Raw genomic sequence first — 16,477 nt, forward strand, 5'->3', positions numbered from 1 at the left:
ACGTATGTTATTACGAGTCCCTCTTTGTAATGTTTGTTATGAAAATGTTTTGCAGTAGATACATCTGTGAGTTGTATAGGAATATTTTAGAGTGCTTATGAAAATAAGGGTTAGACCAGAAAGTCATGTGCCAGAAGTTGTTCCTCTAATTCCATTGAAATATTTAGTGATCGCTTGCAGTTTTCAAAAAAAGATATTCCATGAAAAACATCTACATGTAGGCCTTTTTTAGATAAGTAACTAACCTGCAATGGGTATATAGTTGGTAGAATCTCCTTGATAAAGTTTGTTTGCTGAAAGAGTCAATAAGATAGTTGTGTCATACTCATACAATTATGATGGGAATATCATGCAAAAAGTGCAAGTATGACTAAAAAGACAACAAAACACACAAAGCGAAGAAAGAGTTGTTTTTTTGTCAATGAAATTCAGAGCGCTCTGTTAAATAGCCCGCCAACGTGCCGCGGGTCCAGTGAGATAGGGGCTTTACCTCCCAAAAGTTCTGTAGTCTGCATAATACCTTCCTCGGAAAAGGTACCTAAGACATGTGTGTAAAAGATTATATAAATGGTGATGGAGGAAGATAGATTCACATTGGACTGAAAAAAGTCCAACATTTGTAAGAGATTGAATTGTCTGGAAAGGATAGTTGGGTTTGTGTTGTAGACCTGTTATACCTGTGGGTATACATGTATGTCTAAGGTACCCCCATGCCAAATTTCAGGTCATTTAGTTTTAATACCAGGGCACAGGAGCCCAAAATATAAATTCTGCTGAGTTCTGCTGTAGTGTTCCTATTACGTTTTAATAATGTGTTATGATTATGTATGTTTCTTTTTATCCTGTAACCCCTATGTTTATACTGATGAACCCTGGAAGAGCCTTGATAAGGCTAAAGGGTATTGAAATGAACATAGTTTTGCTGAGCCTGCAGAAGGTTAAAGATGATGAAAGAGTTATGAAATTGTATGAAAAGAATTTACAGTTGCACAAATACAAAATCAGGTTGGATATTGGAGATTCTTTTTTATACAACCAGTATATCTCATCTGCTGACGTTTCAGTGTCTGTCAGACACCTTCTTCAGAGCTTCTGACTGGAGTACTGCTTCTCACTGCTATAAGTAGCCGATGTAGGTGGCGCTTTTGCGTCGAGAACACAATACCAAACGTGAGATTTACTGATTGTGTAAAAAAGAATCTCATATGTTCTACCAACCTGATGAAATTATTTTCGGAAAAGAGGTTGTTGTCAGACTGGCCTCCCGACCTGTTCCATTGAGGATGGTGATGACTATTGTCGCCTCATCAGTTGAGAGCTTCTGAAATGTGGTTGTTTCTACAGCTCTCACCTGCAATATTAAAAATGTTATATTCAATAAGTAGTTCAGAAGAAATATGTCAATACAAAAGCTGTGGTTGCTAAATGGAGAGTGTATGGCATGGCTCATATTGTTCATAGCAGCTAATTGTTTATATTGGTTACTATACAAATCTACTGGTGATAACATTTTTTTATAAGTTTAGGATGGATGTGTATAGTTACAATGTATGTAAATCTATGCAAATCAATTTTAAAGTTGCTAACCGTCATAAGGTATTCCCTCTGAGTGTCTATGTCCAACTGGTTGGCATCCACGATGAGATAGCCCGTATCTGTGACTTCGAATCTGCCGCTAGTGTCTGTCAGCTCATAGTGAAGGGCTCCCTTAGGAACCACCTTCTGTAAATGTTAGAATGTATGTAGATACTCAGCAAGGAAGTAGGGAAGACATCGCGGGTCATAAAGTTTGATGACTTAACTTTCAGCAATGATACATGTATCCCTACAGAGCCTGAATCAAAGCATACATGCAAAATATTAAAAAATTTGTAACATTAAAAAGATGATGCTCATTGTTTCAACAGTTTCATGGTATGACATGACTTTATCCACAATTTAGAAAACAGCTATTCTTCAAGTGTTCCGTGTGATACATTAATACAACTTAGAGAAAAAAAACAATGATAGTTGTTCATTTTCCAGTAGTTTGAATAAGACCACCTCATATTGACTTATGAGCATGTGACCATCATCCAATCAAAGGCACGGACACTTACATCAGCGAAGTCGTCATCCTTGACCTCCAGCCGCAGGGGTGACTCGTCATTTCTGAAGACGATGACGGCTTGACCTGTGAACTGTCGCACATAACCTTTGAACTCTGACTCCCCTGTGGAGATGAAGAAGTATGGCTTGTTGACGTCGTCATCTTCGACACCGATCTTCACGTCTGCTGTGGCGTACTGAAGGGGGTTGTCATCCTGCTCTGCCTAAACGGACGAATAAATGAAAGAATGAATGAATGAATGGATAGATAGATGAATGAATATTGATGAAGGTTAGACATCATGGTAATGAGATACTTAATACAAAAGTCAAAAGTTACTCAAGCAACTGGATAAGTTTTTTAAACAGTCATTCCAGACTGCATCCGCTGTCTTTCCTCAGTGACTGGACTGAGGAAAGATTGACAAAAGACAGCCGATGTTGTCTGAAATGTCTGACGTACGTTTACAAAACTTATCAAGTTGCTTGAGTAACTTTTGTATTGGGAATGAATGAATGAAATCTTGTCTCTAGTTTATCCTGGTATTGAAAAGTACAAATTATAGTACCTTAACGGTGATGATGAACTCCTCTACTTCCATCCTTTCCACCGGTCTCTTCAGTGTGATGTTCCCAGTCGGCCCATCTATATCGAAGTAGTCCCGGAAATTACTCGGAGAGCCTGACCAAATTTAAAAGGACTGTCTTTAGTTGAACATTTCTAGGTTGATATGAAAGTATTGAATTGCTACTCCCATAGATTAAGAATGTTACTCACCTAAAGTACACAATCTTTTCTGGACTAAAATACTAACAGTGAGACAGGCAGGGGACATTTGGGATAAGCTGAAAACCCAATAAAGCACCCGTCTTCAATACTTCCATGCTGCCAGGTACATGTAGGTGCAATGAGCTTTTAAAAATCCTGATGAAAAACTCCTTGTCCTACCTGCTAAGAAACTGTAGACGATCCCAGGAGGCCCCTGGATGTCTGTGTCAAGGTCAACAGCAAAGATGGGTGCCGGGTCAAAGGTCAGGAGTTGGTTTAGCTGCAATAAAAACGTCACTTCAGAAGAAAATTGTCAAAGCCCAGCGTGTCCTAGAGTGAGCATTATCATCAGCAGTTTCAGTTTCACCATGTTCTGCCAATCGATGTATTTCTAAACATGATTCCTTCCGTTAAGCATTTTTCTAGTAGTAGTAGTAGAAGTAGTAGTAGTAATGGAATTTTACTGTAGTAGTAATTGTGACTTGTTTTGAGGAGGGGGGGGGCATGAATTGAGGGGAAAATCAACATGATAAGTACGCAAATGCATTTGGTGGTCATATTGCCACAGAAATCGTAAGTAATTCTTAGATAACATCAATTATGATATTAAAACCTCAAGATGAGGATGGGACTAGGTGAGGTGAGGTGAGTAAAGTCTTCTTACATGTTCTGTGTTCGCCAAGATAGAGGACACGTACAGCGGACTGCAGCAGATGTCTGACTCTGTACCCTAAACCTTACTCTATACCCTAATCCTAACCCTAACTCTGTACCCTAACCTTAACCCCTACCCTGAGCTGTAATACTGTTACCAGGAGTAAAGACTCCTTACCGGTTCCGTGTTCTCCTTGACAGACGACACGTACAGCGGGCTGCCGCAGATGTCTGACTCTGTACCTTAACCCTTACCCTGAGCTGTAATACTGTTACCAGGAGTAAAGACTCCTTACCGGTTCTGTGTTCTCCATGACAGACGACACGTACAGCGGGCTGCCGCAGATGTCTCCCTGCGGGACACACGGGAGGAACTGCACCGCCTGGTCGTCTCCGTCCGTCACGATGATGGTCACAGTCGTGGTGGAGGACTGACGCAGGCTTTCGTTTGCCGCCAAATCCTGAGAAATGGCAAGAAGCTTACTGCAAACGGTCTAATGGATTAAGGCATATCAGAACAAAAACATGGGAAGTCAAGAAAAAGGGTACCCATTTAAAAACATTGAAACTGTTGTATCAGAAGGAACTGAAACTCACATGTGCGACAACGGGGATGAGGTATTTCTTCTCCTCGTCCGGTTGGAAACCTTCGTAGTCCAGAGCCTTTTTTAAAACAATGTCGCCTGTTTCCGGTAGAGGGATCTCGAAATAATCACTCTGTCCCTGAAAATCAAATAAAGAAATGTCTTAAAACCATTGTTCAACAGTTCTCTGCATATTGCATACACATTTATGAAGTTTTCTATTGAAATGCCACAATTGAACCATGAACCATGTCTACTTGCCATCGTCTTCTTTTAATGACCAGTGGAAGAATAGTCTCATGTAAGTTGTCGAGTTACAGCGTACATTTCCATTTAAGTTCATACCTCGATCTGATATGACACCCTGCCATTCTCCCAGCTATCCGGGTCATCAGCTGTCAGTCTCCGGAAAATAGTGGACCCCACAGGAGTCAGCTGGAGGAACAAACGGGCATATTCATTAACTGGTACTGTAGGTGTGGGGGAAATGTTGATGAATGAAATGAAATTGATAAGAATGAGAATTAACTTGAAAACATGTTAAAAATCTACAACGCTTATCAGTATTCAAGAGTAGGATATTTAAAGAGTAATTAGAGCAAATCTATGTAACTATGTTGATGTCTTACAGTCATGATATTTGACATACACGCATATTCGGGATTCACTTTTACGAAGAAGGGGACATTTTGCATCGAAAAAGAACATAACCAACAAAGGTAGGGATTGCTTTCTCTATTCCTTACCTCTATTACATCTTGGTTATATGGTGTCCCCACAAAAGTTGGCTCGTTGTCATTCATGTCCAGAACTGTTGCTATGACACTGTAGTCCACCTGTAGGGTAGTCGTCATGACAACGTGATGATAAACAATCTCCAAAGAAACCGTGTAAGCTACGATGCACGATCCTGGGGACCTTGTGGACTGCTCGTTTTAATGTCAGGAATTGATGACAATTTCAAAGACAGAAACATAACGATGTTCATTCAAATTCTTTGTCGAATACAATATTCTTTAGTTTCCGGAGATAGGGGTTAACGGTACCCACCATTGCATCCGTCGCTATAGTCTTGCACCTAACGATAAATCTAAGGTCTCGAATGCCCGAGTCCCCCTGTTAAAACAAAATGGTACAGTTTATTTTGGGTGACAATTATAAAGAAAATCCTCGCTGAGATTTTCACAATAATCCGACGCGCGAGGTATGGCAACAAAGGTTAATTTCGGGCAAAAGGGCGGATTACTTTCAACGCGGACGATTACCCGAAAGTAAAGCTAGGAGCCCAAAATCGATTTTCACCCAAAACACACCAATTCTGAAGTTTCTCAGCCATGCCGATATTTAATGAGATTTCATAGCAGATTATGAGAAATGTGAACTCGACCCTCGAAACCCTTCCGGCTTTCGTCACTTTTTCCCCACGCACTATCACGGACTCCTGTCGCCGACAATACAAATGATTTCTACATAAATATCTGAATAGATGACTGCTGATAAAGTAAACACTTACGTCTCTGTCTAAGACCCTCCCCCCGAGTCGGAGCCTGAGCTGTTGCTGTTCCTCGATCAGCAGGCCCCACTCCTTGTCGCCGGAGTCCTGAAGAGTCAGTTCGATGGTCCGGTCACTGCCGACCGCTGTCCCCGCGAAGGACATGTTTGCCACGATGGTCGTATCTACAGGCGGAACAGGTATTTTTGAAGGTATTTATTCTATATCATCAGTTTGACTGACAAAGAGCCGTAATAAATTTGTGGTAGCCCCTTGCGTTCAAAGAGTCAATATTTCGTGGCATGACGTAAACATTTAGGCACAAATCTTTTTTTTTTCAAATAAAACAAGTACTACTACTACTTTCACAAACTAGACCGACAACAAAAGCTACCAGACCAAACAACTCAAACACATATCGGTGACGTTGGTCTTGTTAATATATTGGATGTAGACGGCGTTATTGGCATCTCATCGTTTTTTCCTGTCACTATAACGCCTTGTATGTGGTTGGAGACATCTGCAAAGTCATTAAGCTAGAATATATCAGGGTCTACCTTAACATGCCTAACAGGCTTTTCATTTGCGCCATGTCGAATTGTACATGGAGCTCTACTAAATGGTTGGTTGGTTTATGGTTTATTTTTTCGGCAATACATCGCAGCCCCAGCGGGACTGAATTGCGTATCACTTACAGCTTTAACATTAAAACGTCACAAAGTTCTTGCTACACAGAGTCTTGATATACAGTAAAATCTGATAAACAGTATACGTGCGCATCGCTTGCAAGTTTGACGTAAACACGCAAACATGTTGTTTAATCCGATTACCTGCTAATATGGTCGCCAGAGGATTCAAATTATTATTGAATTAATGACATGGTTATTGTAACGTCAATGAAAAGCCAAGACAGGTACGTTTAGTAGACACTAGACAGTGACTTACTTTCCGGGCTGTTCTCCATGAGAGCCTCGAACACCATCCCGTTCGAGAAGACAGGACTCTCGCATGGATCTGAGGAGAGGGGCGTGGGAGAAAGGTTTGTTGGTGTCGAAACGGACCAGCACAAGATAACACAGATATGAGATAATATAAGTTTATATGTCGAAGCCAATTTTAGATTTAAATTAAAAAGCACAAAAGTTGCTGGTGTTTAAAGTTGTTGTTTTTTCTCACGTAAATTCTTGTTGCCCCCTCAGTCTTTTCAAATTGAACAGCCTATAGCTAGGTCAAGGCGGGGTGACTTTGTGGCGCACAAACTGTGTTGGTGTAAATTGATACGGCGGACACCTGCTTGGTTTAACGTTACCACAGTGACGCTTAAGGTTACTTACTTTGCGTGGATACTGTAACCACTTGCAGCACCGCCAGTACGGCGAAGAGGCATGTCTTGGTCCCTTCCGCCATGGTTCCCTTCTGAAATGCACATACTTCTGCTCTGTTTAACTCTGTATGAACTCAGTTAAACTTTCCGCCTCGACAACTAGTCACTGCCTGCGGTACAAAATAATGTGGAACACCCAGTTTTCGAATTGTTCACTGCCGTGGCGCCACCAGTAAGCACAAAGGTCGAGTTGGCTTTGTAAAATATGCAAAAACAACTCCTACGGTTGTGAACATGATAAAGCATCCAACTAAAAACACTAAGATATTTATTTCATAAGCCTGGGTGGACTCTGCACAAAGACGGGCTAGCTAAAAAGTAACATATTGACAGGTCATTAACAATTTGTTTCTCACGCAAGCCTGTCTTCAAATGGCTCCCTGTATACGTACACTGGTAACAAGCCACAAGGGGAATATGCTAGAAATGAAAAGGTATTTGTATCAAACGACATCAATTTTGTTACGGTGTTAGACCACTTCAAGTTACGCTGTATTAACTTACCTGCAAAACCACCGGACGGACAAACCAAAAGACAGAAAAGAACGTTCACAGCAATCTTTCTGAAGGTCACTTCCTCCTGATCACATCTTGTATTGAACAGTATCAATCCGCGGGACAAAGTAACACCCTATTTCAGAAGACGCCAGAAAGATTTCAATATTTCTTTGATTAGTGATAATAGGAATTGGTTTAGGATAATTCAGGAAGCGATGATGCCATGTTTATAGCTCAAACCATCTTGCTTATTTTTCGTCCGTAGCTCTACAGTTTTGCCTCAGAAACGTAATTGACATTTTCGTTTTTATAGATATGCTGCATGGATTTACTGATTATCTAATTTTCGTAGTACAGCGTTGATTTTTTCAGACTTTACATTTACCAGTTAAATGATCCTTATTGTAAGGGTGGTATAACATGACATAACGTTAGTACTCAAAGTCCAGGGTAACCGTACCTCACGTGGTAAAGTATCACTACACCTGGCGCCCAAGCCCACATGTTTAATAGTGGTCTTAGGCTACCATGGTAATACGTGTATTGACCAGCAGAGGCGACACTTAACGTTACTTCGGGGCCCAGTCATATAATTCTCAACGGTAAGACCAAGAATAATTGAGATAAAGAAACAAAGAACGTAGCAGTCTACAGTACAGAGACGTTTGTTTGTTTGTTTGTTGGCATGTGGTGGTGTTCGTTCGTCGGTGGACGGCTACGTTCACTATCAAACTCTTCTGAGTGCACCAACATCCTATATACTATAAGAAGAGTGAACGCTTTCGAACTTCGTGCACGCAATATAGTTCAAAACAACAATAACCGCCGCCATATACTGTAAAGGGAAAATGTTCGTGGGATTTAATTTCGCGGTAGGCAGACAATTTGCGTTGGTTCTAAGTCTACGGTTGAAACGAGATAGTCAGAAGAAAACAACCATTTCGCGTTGGTTTTAAGTGAAGAACCACGAACCTTGACCTTGCAGATGTGTGCGGCACAGTTAACAATGGGGCTGGTTGGAGAAAAACAACATCAATCACAATCTACTGCGGGGAGTTTTTTGTTGCCAGAATCTCCCTGATTACGTCCGTAGGCTGAAAGAATCAAAAGGATACACGTGAGTCACAAATGTTTGATTTCGTTGTTCATAGTGAGAAAGACGCTACAGTAATGGTTTGAAGTACTTGTTTTCTACGTTGAGACAGCCATTTCGATACCCATCGATTAGAAACTTTACTTAATATGTTAAATAGGTCAGGCGCTGTACCGTTCTGGACCTGGTGCCGAATCGTCCTGATCGGCTAACATCTAAGAACTGTCCAGGTGCCGAAGCGTCCGACATTCGTTTAGGGAAACATACACTCTAACCAATGAATACAAGATTTTGAGTATTTTTGAGAAAACTCACGAATTAAGAAGTTGAAGAACAAAAACTCCAGACCCACTACTAGAATTCCATTTCAGCCCTCCAAAATGAATCACATTTGTGGTTCGAATTTCCCAAAGAAAATGCCTTTAACTCAGCCCTGGTGGGATAGCAAAATGTAAACTCTTATTTGACATGACCCTGGGCGGTATGTGCGTCTGACTGTGTGACACTCTTTGGCCGTACTTGAGGCTAATGAAGCTACTGTTGTCTTCTCCAGAGCCACACCTGTCTGTATTTGCCTTTACAGCCCAAATGCTGAGCTCTAGTTAGAAGAAAGTTGACTGTATCCATGTTGATTTTTTTACCGACTGGTCTGATCTTTGCAGTTTTAATACTTATCAATAGGTGGCGTTGTGGTACTGTACTTTGTAACCAAAACCTCTCCAGCTAACGTTAGATACAAGATAAGTCATCCAGCATCTGTTTTGCAACTTTCTTACATCCTTTTCCTTGATAATGCCTAGACTAAAGTTCTTGGTTTCTTACCATTCTTGTTTCATAGATAGGTCATTATGAACGGTGTTCTTTCTCACAGCTACAGTCTTGTTAAGTTTCTACCTACTGCCTATGACTACATGTACATGTATTAGTATGTACTCTTCTCTGTGTAACATGTACACCCAAATGTCTTTGGGTGCTGAAAAAAAGTAGTTTGCCAAATAGGATGAACAATCTTGCCATTGGAGTAAGCGAGTAAGTGTACAGATTGGAATTGTGTGGGCTTCCCAGCTTGCTTCTCTGGCAAATGTGTTTCCACTACCTTTTCAGCATCTAATGGTGTCTGGGTGAGACTAAACAGGCCTCGAGACTATTTACCTCCCAGCTTTCAAGTCTGAAGGTTTGGGGCACACATGACATCGCTGCCACCATATTTTGATGAACTCTTGAGTGAATTTGTATCAGTGAATGATGTCAAAATTTTGTTACTGTAATTACATGTTACACATTTTAATTTACTTTGAAGTTCTTGGTTTAACCATCCAATATGGCGGACAGTACTAATGTTACATCAGTCACATGACTGAAAACTCTCTTTTGCATACCTGTTCAATTTGTGTCTGTACTTCAGTTTATAAATACCATGTAAAATAACTTATTTTGCAACTTTGCAAACACTCTGATATTTGATATATGGTAAGTAGTACATGTAGTCATAAAAGCAATTTGGGAGAAAACTGCTGTATCCGTGTTTTGTTTGCTGGCTGGTTTGAGCAGTTTTAATAGTTATCAACAGGTGGTGTTGTTGCACTGTACTTGGCAACCAAAACCTCACCAGCTGGATACAAGATAAGTCATCTAGCATCTATTCTGCAACTTTCTTACATCCTTCTCCAAGATAATACCAAGACTTATGTTTGTTGGTTTCTTACCATTCTAGTTTCATGGATAGGTCACCATGAATGGTGTAAGTCCTCACAGCTACAGTCTTGTTAAGTTTCTCCCTGCTGCCTACCACATTAGGCTACACCAAGTAATTTTTATGGATGACGTCCTTTGGAGACCCTAAATCTAATGCGAGAGCGCGAAAAAAAACACAAGAAGGGCCGAAAAAAACAAGATGCCTAGATTTGAAATATAATAGTCGACGACACGTTAGGACACAAATTGAATGAGATAACACAGTGTAACAACTTACAATTCTTTTATTCATCATGAAAAAGCTAGAATTTGAATAAATCAATTGAAGTTGAACAGCAGTTGTTGTCCTGTCCTGTTTCTTTTGATTTGCAGCACTGTCGTAACTCTTTGATCATAGTTACAGGAAGCGGAATTTTTTTTTTTTTTTCTGGGAACAGACCAAAATCAATGCGCGCGCGGACGTCATCCATAAAAATTACTTGGTGTAGCCTTATGTACTATGTAGTACTCTTCTATGTGTACATGCACACCCATATGTCTTCTGGTGCTGAAAAAGTAGTTTGCCAAATAAGGCTGAACAATCTTGCCATCGGAGTAAGCAAGTAAGTGTACTGATTGGAAGTGCGTGGGCTTCCCAGCTTACTTCTCTGGCAGTTTCCTTCCACTAATTTTTCAGCATCCAATGGCATCTGGGTGAGACTAAGCAGGGCTAGAAAGATAGAGTGCATGTGCACATTTGTGAATCCAAAGTTGGAGCTGTGCACCTAATGTTTTACTGGGTGCAATGGTGCACTTAATAGATATTTGTGTAGATTTACCTACATAAATCTTCCACTGTACACTAGTATACAACCTATTCTTTCGACATTTTGGTGTCAAAAATATATTAAATCCTCTTTGATGTTGCTTGTCTAGAATTCTGGTGTAGAATTGGGGTTCATTGCAAATCTTAAAACCTTGGAACTGTGTTTGAAGGTTTTGCTGACATTCTATATTTTATGTTGTGCGCCAAAAGTTTTCTCTGAACACCTAGATTTCAAAGTTAGGTGCACCAGTGCACCAAAAATGAATTTCGAGCCCTGCTAGATAATAGTGACCACACAAATGACCAGATGAACACAGACAAGGGTATGTTCAAAGCATTAGAACACCTTTTTTATTTGTGTACGGCGGGAGAAACATGTTTACACACTGTTGGCAGAGTGGCCACCACATAATCCACAAGTCCGGTAAAGAGCTGGAACACACCAACGGTACACGGCTACGCTACGGCTGTGTATGGGCATGAAATGAGTTAATGTTACGAGCAAACGACTACGGTACGTATGTATGTATGTATGTTTCCTGGTGTGTGTGTGTGACTGTGTGTAAGCGTTGTTTGAGACTGATAGGCGCTAAAGTGCATGTAGTTACCATATATATGGAAGGTAGAGCTGATTGTAGGGTTGAATGTGTAGAGAGAGACTGACTCCGTTGTTACATTTGTATCCCTATAATTGCAGTAGAGCTACGTGTGAGAGCTTCGTTCTCGTCGGTATTGTCACTGAAATCATTCATTGCAACGTCTGATCCCAATTATTTTCAAGTATTCAAAAATAATTTGATGGAAGATTGCAATATTGTGTCTACTACCTATGCAATTTCGACATTCATTCGGATGTTTTAGCAATATTTGTCAACACATGGCATGAAAAATAGGCCATTATTGCAATGACATTGAATTTCTGCTATTCACATTAAAAATGTATTCCAAGAAAAGGCCATGTCTTGGCAAACCTTGTCTCTCGTGGACAAGCAAGGAAACTCCACACCCAGATTGTTATTTGGACACTTTTTTCCACAACATGATGGCTTTTGAGCACAACCACTTTGATTAGCTGGAATGAGATTCGACAACACAACATCTCCACAATAAAACATACTGTACCACCGTCACAGCGTGGCCTCCGTAGTAGTTAGATAGTCTTCTCTTACAATTTGTCTCCCAACAATAAGTGGTTGGCAGAGAATTCGTCAGTATTCGTCGGTCTGGGGAAAGATTCGCTGTCAGAGTCGGACATTTCTCCGACCCCGTGGAGTTATATTTTTTTGAGACTCACGACTATTTTCACTTGTGATATTAAACTGTGCATTTTATATCTTCAGTTGGAAACTGATGTTTTTCACCCGCTTTTCTCCTCACTCTCTCCTTCTCTCTCTCCCTGGATTCCACCTCAAGTTTACATTGTCTAAGCTCCGTCTCACATCGAGACCCTCCTTGTACGCTTCTGAAGCTGTTAACAAAAAAAATACAAACTCTTCCTTCAACAAAGTCCTGCTTGTTCCAAGCAGCAAGCAGTATATAAGTCCTTAATTAAATTATTCAGAATTAAATTTAGCCTCAATCAGATTGAGAGAGAAAAAAAAAATGAGACACAACATTAACATATATAACGAGGACGCCTCAATTTCATTGAGGCTCCAACACAAAACAAGAAAAGTGCAAGTTAGCATCTTTGCAAGATTGCTACCAAGATATTTAGCCTAATATTTACACAATCGCAACATTACTGAAATTTCACGGAAAAATATTAAAGCATTTGCTGCAATCCCCTGACGTTTGGCAAGTCGGAGGTAGGGGTCATATCCCGTTTTTAAAATTTTTGTACAAAATCAATTTTTACATTAATACAAAATCTACAATCCTATCCTTCGAAGTTCCAAAAAGATTAAATTTTGATTGGAATGAAAGGCTTTGATTTACTGATTTGATGTACTGTTGTCCACGGATTGTTTTTTTTTAAATTCATTTCTCTGCTACTCGGATCGGACTTGAAATGGCAGGGCATGGCAAAAGACCGCTAAAACATGGTCGGTATGGCATTTTTTTTTTGTGTCTGAGAAGTCATTTTCTTCCTCTTCTTTACAATAGCTGCTCAAAGCACAAGCACCAACATCAAGAATTTCAACAAACTAAGTTGGAAGTAGAGACTTTTTTTTTCCTCTCCAGGAGTTTCGCCAGTTACCAGGAGGAACTGTGGAAAATTCTGGAATATCCAGCGGATATGCACCCCTGAAATCTGAGCAAACTGGACAATGAAAAGATTCCAACAACGGTTACTTAAGTATTCTACAATGTCAGTCGGGTGAGTAATGTAGAGATATCGATCTGTAGGGCTCGAGGAGTGCAGTTTTCAGTGGATGAAAATGCAACAATTAGATGTCGCTTGTGTGTGGTGAACTCACAAGCGTTTTGCACATAAGCAGGACCTTTCGACGATTACGCAACGGTTACAAGAGCAAGCAGTAAAACTGGGGAACCTCACAGAACACTGTAAAACCTGTAGAGCAACAGCGAGGGAGAAATGCACGCCTGGCATTCCTGTGTGGTAAAGAAAACTGCACTCCTCGAGTTGATCACTATCCATGTCAGGTTTGGGGGGACAGACAACTCCCAGGGGATCCAGATACTGTCAAGCTGGTGGCGTATGGGTTAGAGAAACGGGCATATTTTAACAAGAGACAGCGTTTTGCTTGTGTTGTTGTCAACGGACGAACGCACACAGACAACGTGGCGAGGCCGGTACGATAATCAGACGTACGTTTTCATTGATTCGCCCGGGAGTTGTCTGTTCCCCGCGGTGGGAACTGCAGGACCAGGGGGCGCCGCTATGTTTCAGACGGGGCTGCCGTCCTGGTCGTGGTCGTTTTGCTGCTTGTTCTGCTGCTGCTGCGTCGGGAGCGTCGTCCCGCCAAACAGGTGAAAGGGCGCGGTCGCGATGAAACCGTCCGGCGTCTGGTACATCCCCATGGCGGCCGCAGCGCCCGCGGCGGCGTGGTGCGTCTGCGGGTCAACGCCCGGCAACAGGTCTGCAACGGGCTGCATGGCGTTGCCGTAGGCGCCGGGCGGCGGGAAGCCGTGCCGGACCTGCCTGTACAGCATCTCCATGGCGGAGTTGTCGAGGACGTAGTGCCCCTCCCCCAGGTGCGCCCCCCCGCCGTCCAGCAGGTTGACGGGCTGGGACGTGGGGAGGTGCAGGTTCGCGTGGCTCGCGTACGGCACGTCCGAGAACCCCGCCTTTATGGCCTCGGCGCTGTACATCCTCTGGTAGGCCCCCGCCGTGACCGCGCTGGTCACCGGCAGTCTCTGGTGGGTTCCGAGGAACCTCTGGAGTCCTTCGGTTGCACTTTCCTTGGTGGGGTACATGTGCTGGCGCGCAAAGACTTCCCTGGAAAACACGCTCGCGCCCATGGGGTACCTGGATTCCCTGGGAGAGACGGACAGCGGGGGGGTGATGGTGTAGGTCTCCGTGGTCGTCCCCACCCCCGAACTTCTGGAGGTGAGGCAGAGGGGGGCGGGGGAGAGGGTCGCGGTCGCGCTGGTGCCTTCGGTGGTGGGCGGCGTGAGCACAGAGTCTGGAATGGTTACTTGACTGGAGTTGGAAGAGACGAGCGGCACACCGCTGGGCAGAAGCCTGGCCTGATTGTCTGGAGGGGGAGGTGGGGGGGACTGGGCCTCTGAGGCCTGACGGTTGGGCGGGTTGTTCCAACCCTCGCTATCTAAACTTCCTTCCCTGGGCTCCGATTTGATTCTCAGGCCCGAGTCATTCTCCGGGGATGAGAGGAAGGCCGGAGGGGCTCTCTCCAGCAGCGTTTGTCTACTTTTCTCAGCACCTTTAGTTATCGAGTCATTTGCACTGGAGGCGGAGGAGACCCACTGGACCGAGTGCTCGGTCTCCGAGTCCACGGACGGGCGCGATCTCCTCCTGGCCTTCTTTGCAGCCTTCCTGTGTTTCTTGTCCGTGGAAGAAGAAAGGGAAGCCTTGTCGTCTCGGACCTCTTCGTCCGTGTCGACCGTGTGCACCGAGGACACGCTCAGCATGTCCGCGGCGTCCGTAGCACCGTTCTCCTCGCTGTCCTCCGTGCGAAAGGAATATGCATCCGCTACGTCTAATTTGGCATCTGATTTTGTTTCACTGTTGTTTTCCGAGGCGTCTCTCTGGTGGTGGCCCACCGGCCGGTTCTTGTCCCCCTTCTTGTTGTTGCTGGTGACGCTCCGCCGTCGCTTGTTCGGCCTCTGGTTGGCACCTTGTTTGCTATCGGACTGGTTGGCGTCGGACCGCCTCTTCTTTTTGTTCTCGGGCTCACTCGTCTCGCTGTTTCCGCTTTCGCTCTCCTTGTCGCTGTCCGACCTGGAGTCTTCTTGCTCTGCGGATGAAACACAGATCAGTCAGTGTACGTGATATTTTCAAATCATACTTTATTAAACTAGCAAGGCAGTCATGTGCTTGTGCATTACTGAACTACCTTGACTTATCAAACACAACTGTGTCTGATAATAATGTCATTTGAAAAACTATATTACCATAGAAATCGAATTGACTAAGAGTTAGAATACAATATGTTTACGGATATAAACCAGTTTTTCATATGTGAATAGTTAAAAATAAATAAAAATAAAAAGTTTCTTTCTCCAGTCGGGCAATTACATAGTAATGGACAAAGTGGTAACTAAGACAGGGTTCATGGGCCTTTACCGTCTCTCATATCTCTTTACAAATGGAAAATCATGGATGCATGAATTCAACATTTGCAAGTAAATGTAGACTATTTCTCTTTCGGCTTTTTTCAAAAGTGCTGTACCTTGACTTGGGCTGTGGACAAAATATGAGTCAGTTAATGAAGTACTGCATGAAACTTTTTAGAATTACAAGATAAAGCAAGTGCAAGTACAAAATAGTACATGTACAGTGAAACCTGGTCGGGCGACCACCTGGTGCAGGCAACCACCTCCAGTCACAAGCAACATTTAAACAGTCTTGTCCATTTTTACATAGTTAACCATCCTGTTCTGAGCAACCACCTGTCTTGTCAGCAACCGTTTTCCCCAGTCCCTTGAGTGGTTGCTGAATCCAGGTTTGACTGTACACAGCTTTTGATTATGATAGGAAATCAAATAAACTAATTACATAATGTTAAAGATGCACAACATCCCCAGACAATACAATCAGTCCAGTCCTGTTTTCTCCTCACTTCGCTCAAATGTAAATGAGTACCAAGCTTGGTAAGTGACGTCCCTTTGATAGGACGTTAATTAGACGTCTCGTGTTTGAGGAGAGTCACACTAGAGCACGTAAAAGAAGCTGCCACACTTATTGCTAAGAGTGGGGGTCCCTCCCGTTGTGAGTGGATCAAATAAATCTATCCGGATATGCAGCTTGTACTCCTCAGTACAAACCTG

The 16,477-nt window shown here is 42.6% G+C and overlaps 3 protein-coding genes and 1 long non-coding RNA gene across 4 annotated transcripts in view; all 4 read right to left on the reverse strand.

Annotated features, from left to right (window-relative positions):
- Positions 1 to 245: 245 nt before the first annotated feature.
- LOC136434018 (uncharacterized) lies at positions 246 to 1,346 on the reverse strand. Its single transcript, XR_010755689.1, has 3 exons — positions 1,219 to 1,346; positions 491 to 538; positions 246 to 293 (listed from the first exon to the last, which is right to left on the reverse strand). It is a non-coding gene; the product is annotated as an uncharacterized lncRNA (long non-coding RNA).
- A 54-nt stretch (positions 1,347 to 1,400) lies between these two features.
- On the reverse strand, positions 1,401 to 4,422 carry LOC136432068 (protocadherin-15-like). Its single transcript, XM_066423084.1, has 8 exons — positions 4,414 to 4,422; positions 4,109 to 4,234; positions 3,808 to 3,972; positions 3,038 to 3,137; positions 2,658 to 2,770; positions 2,100 to 2,312; positions 1,588 to 1,722; positions 1,401 to 1,421 (listed from the first exon to the last, which is right to left on the reverse strand). Exons 1-8 carry the CDS (start codon positions 4,420 to 4,422, stop codon positions 1,401 to 1,403), a joined length of 882 nt encoding a protein of 293 aa, XP_066279181.1.
- A 657-nt stretch (positions 4,423 to 5,079) lies between these two features.
- On the reverse strand, positions 5,080 to 7,003 carry LOC136432069 (protocadherin-15-like). Its single transcript, XM_066423087.1, has 4 exons — positions 6,922 to 7,003; positions 6,533 to 6,601; positions 5,609 to 5,772; positions 5,080 to 5,211 (listed from the first exon to the last, which is right to left on the reverse strand). Exons 1-4 carry the CDS (start codon positions 6,992 to 6,994, stop codon positions 5,080 to 5,082), a joined length of 438 nt encoding a protein of 145 aa, XP_066279184.1. The 5' UTR covers positions 6,995 to 7,003.
- A 4,387-nt stretch (positions 7,004 to 11,390) lies between these two features.
- LOC136434020 (neuronal PAS domain-containing protein 3-like) overlaps positions 11,391 to 16,477 on the reverse strand; it is a 149,938-nt gene continuing 144,851 nt past the window's right edge. Inside the window, exon 11 of the mRNA XM_066426672.1 lies at positions 11,391 to 15,444. Within this exon, the coding sequence (XP_066282769.1) occupies positions 13,913 to 15,444 (1,532 nt within the window). The 3' untranslated portion in view covers positions 11,391 to 13,912. The remainder of the gene's footprint in view (positions 15,445 to 16,477) is intronic.

The sequence above is a fragment of the Branchiostoma lanceolatum genome, chromosome 4 (assembly GCF_035083965.1).
Source record: "Branchiostoma lanceolatum isolate klBraLanc5 chromosome 4, klBraLanc5.hap2, whole genome shotgun sequence".
Taxonomy (NCBI): domain Eukaryota; kingdom Metazoa; phylum Chordata; class Leptocardii; order Amphioxiformes; family Branchiostomatidae; genus Branchiostoma; species Branchiostoma lanceolatum.

What these genes read in the sequence shown, in the direction of transcription:
- LOC136432068 (XM_066423084.1), bottom strand. An exon ending in TCATGGAGAACACAGAACCG is followed by an intron (nt 3,138 to 3,807) that starts GTAAGGAGTCTT and finishes TTTTTATTGCAG; the next exon opens with CTAAACCAACTCCTGACCTT. An exon ending in AGAGGGAATACCTTATGACG is followed by an intron (nt 1,422 to 1,587) that starts GTTAGCAACTTT and finishes CTCTCCATTTAG; the next exon opens with CAACCACAGCTTTTGTATTG.
- LOC136432069 (XM_066423087.1), bottom strand. Translation starts at nt 6,994, where the DNA reads ATGGCGGAAGGGACCAAGACATGCCTCTTCGCCGTACTGGCGGTGCTG. An exon ending in GGTTACAGTATCCACGCAAA is followed by an intron (nt 6,602 to 6,921) that starts GTAAGTAACCTT and finishes CCCTCTCCTCAG; the next exon opens with ATCCATGCGAGAGTCCTGTC. An exon ending in GGAGGGTCTTAGACAGAGAC is followed by an intron (nt 5,212 to 5,608) that starts GTAAGTGTTTAC and finishes TTGTTTTAACAG; the next exon opens with GGGGACTCGGGCATTCGAGA.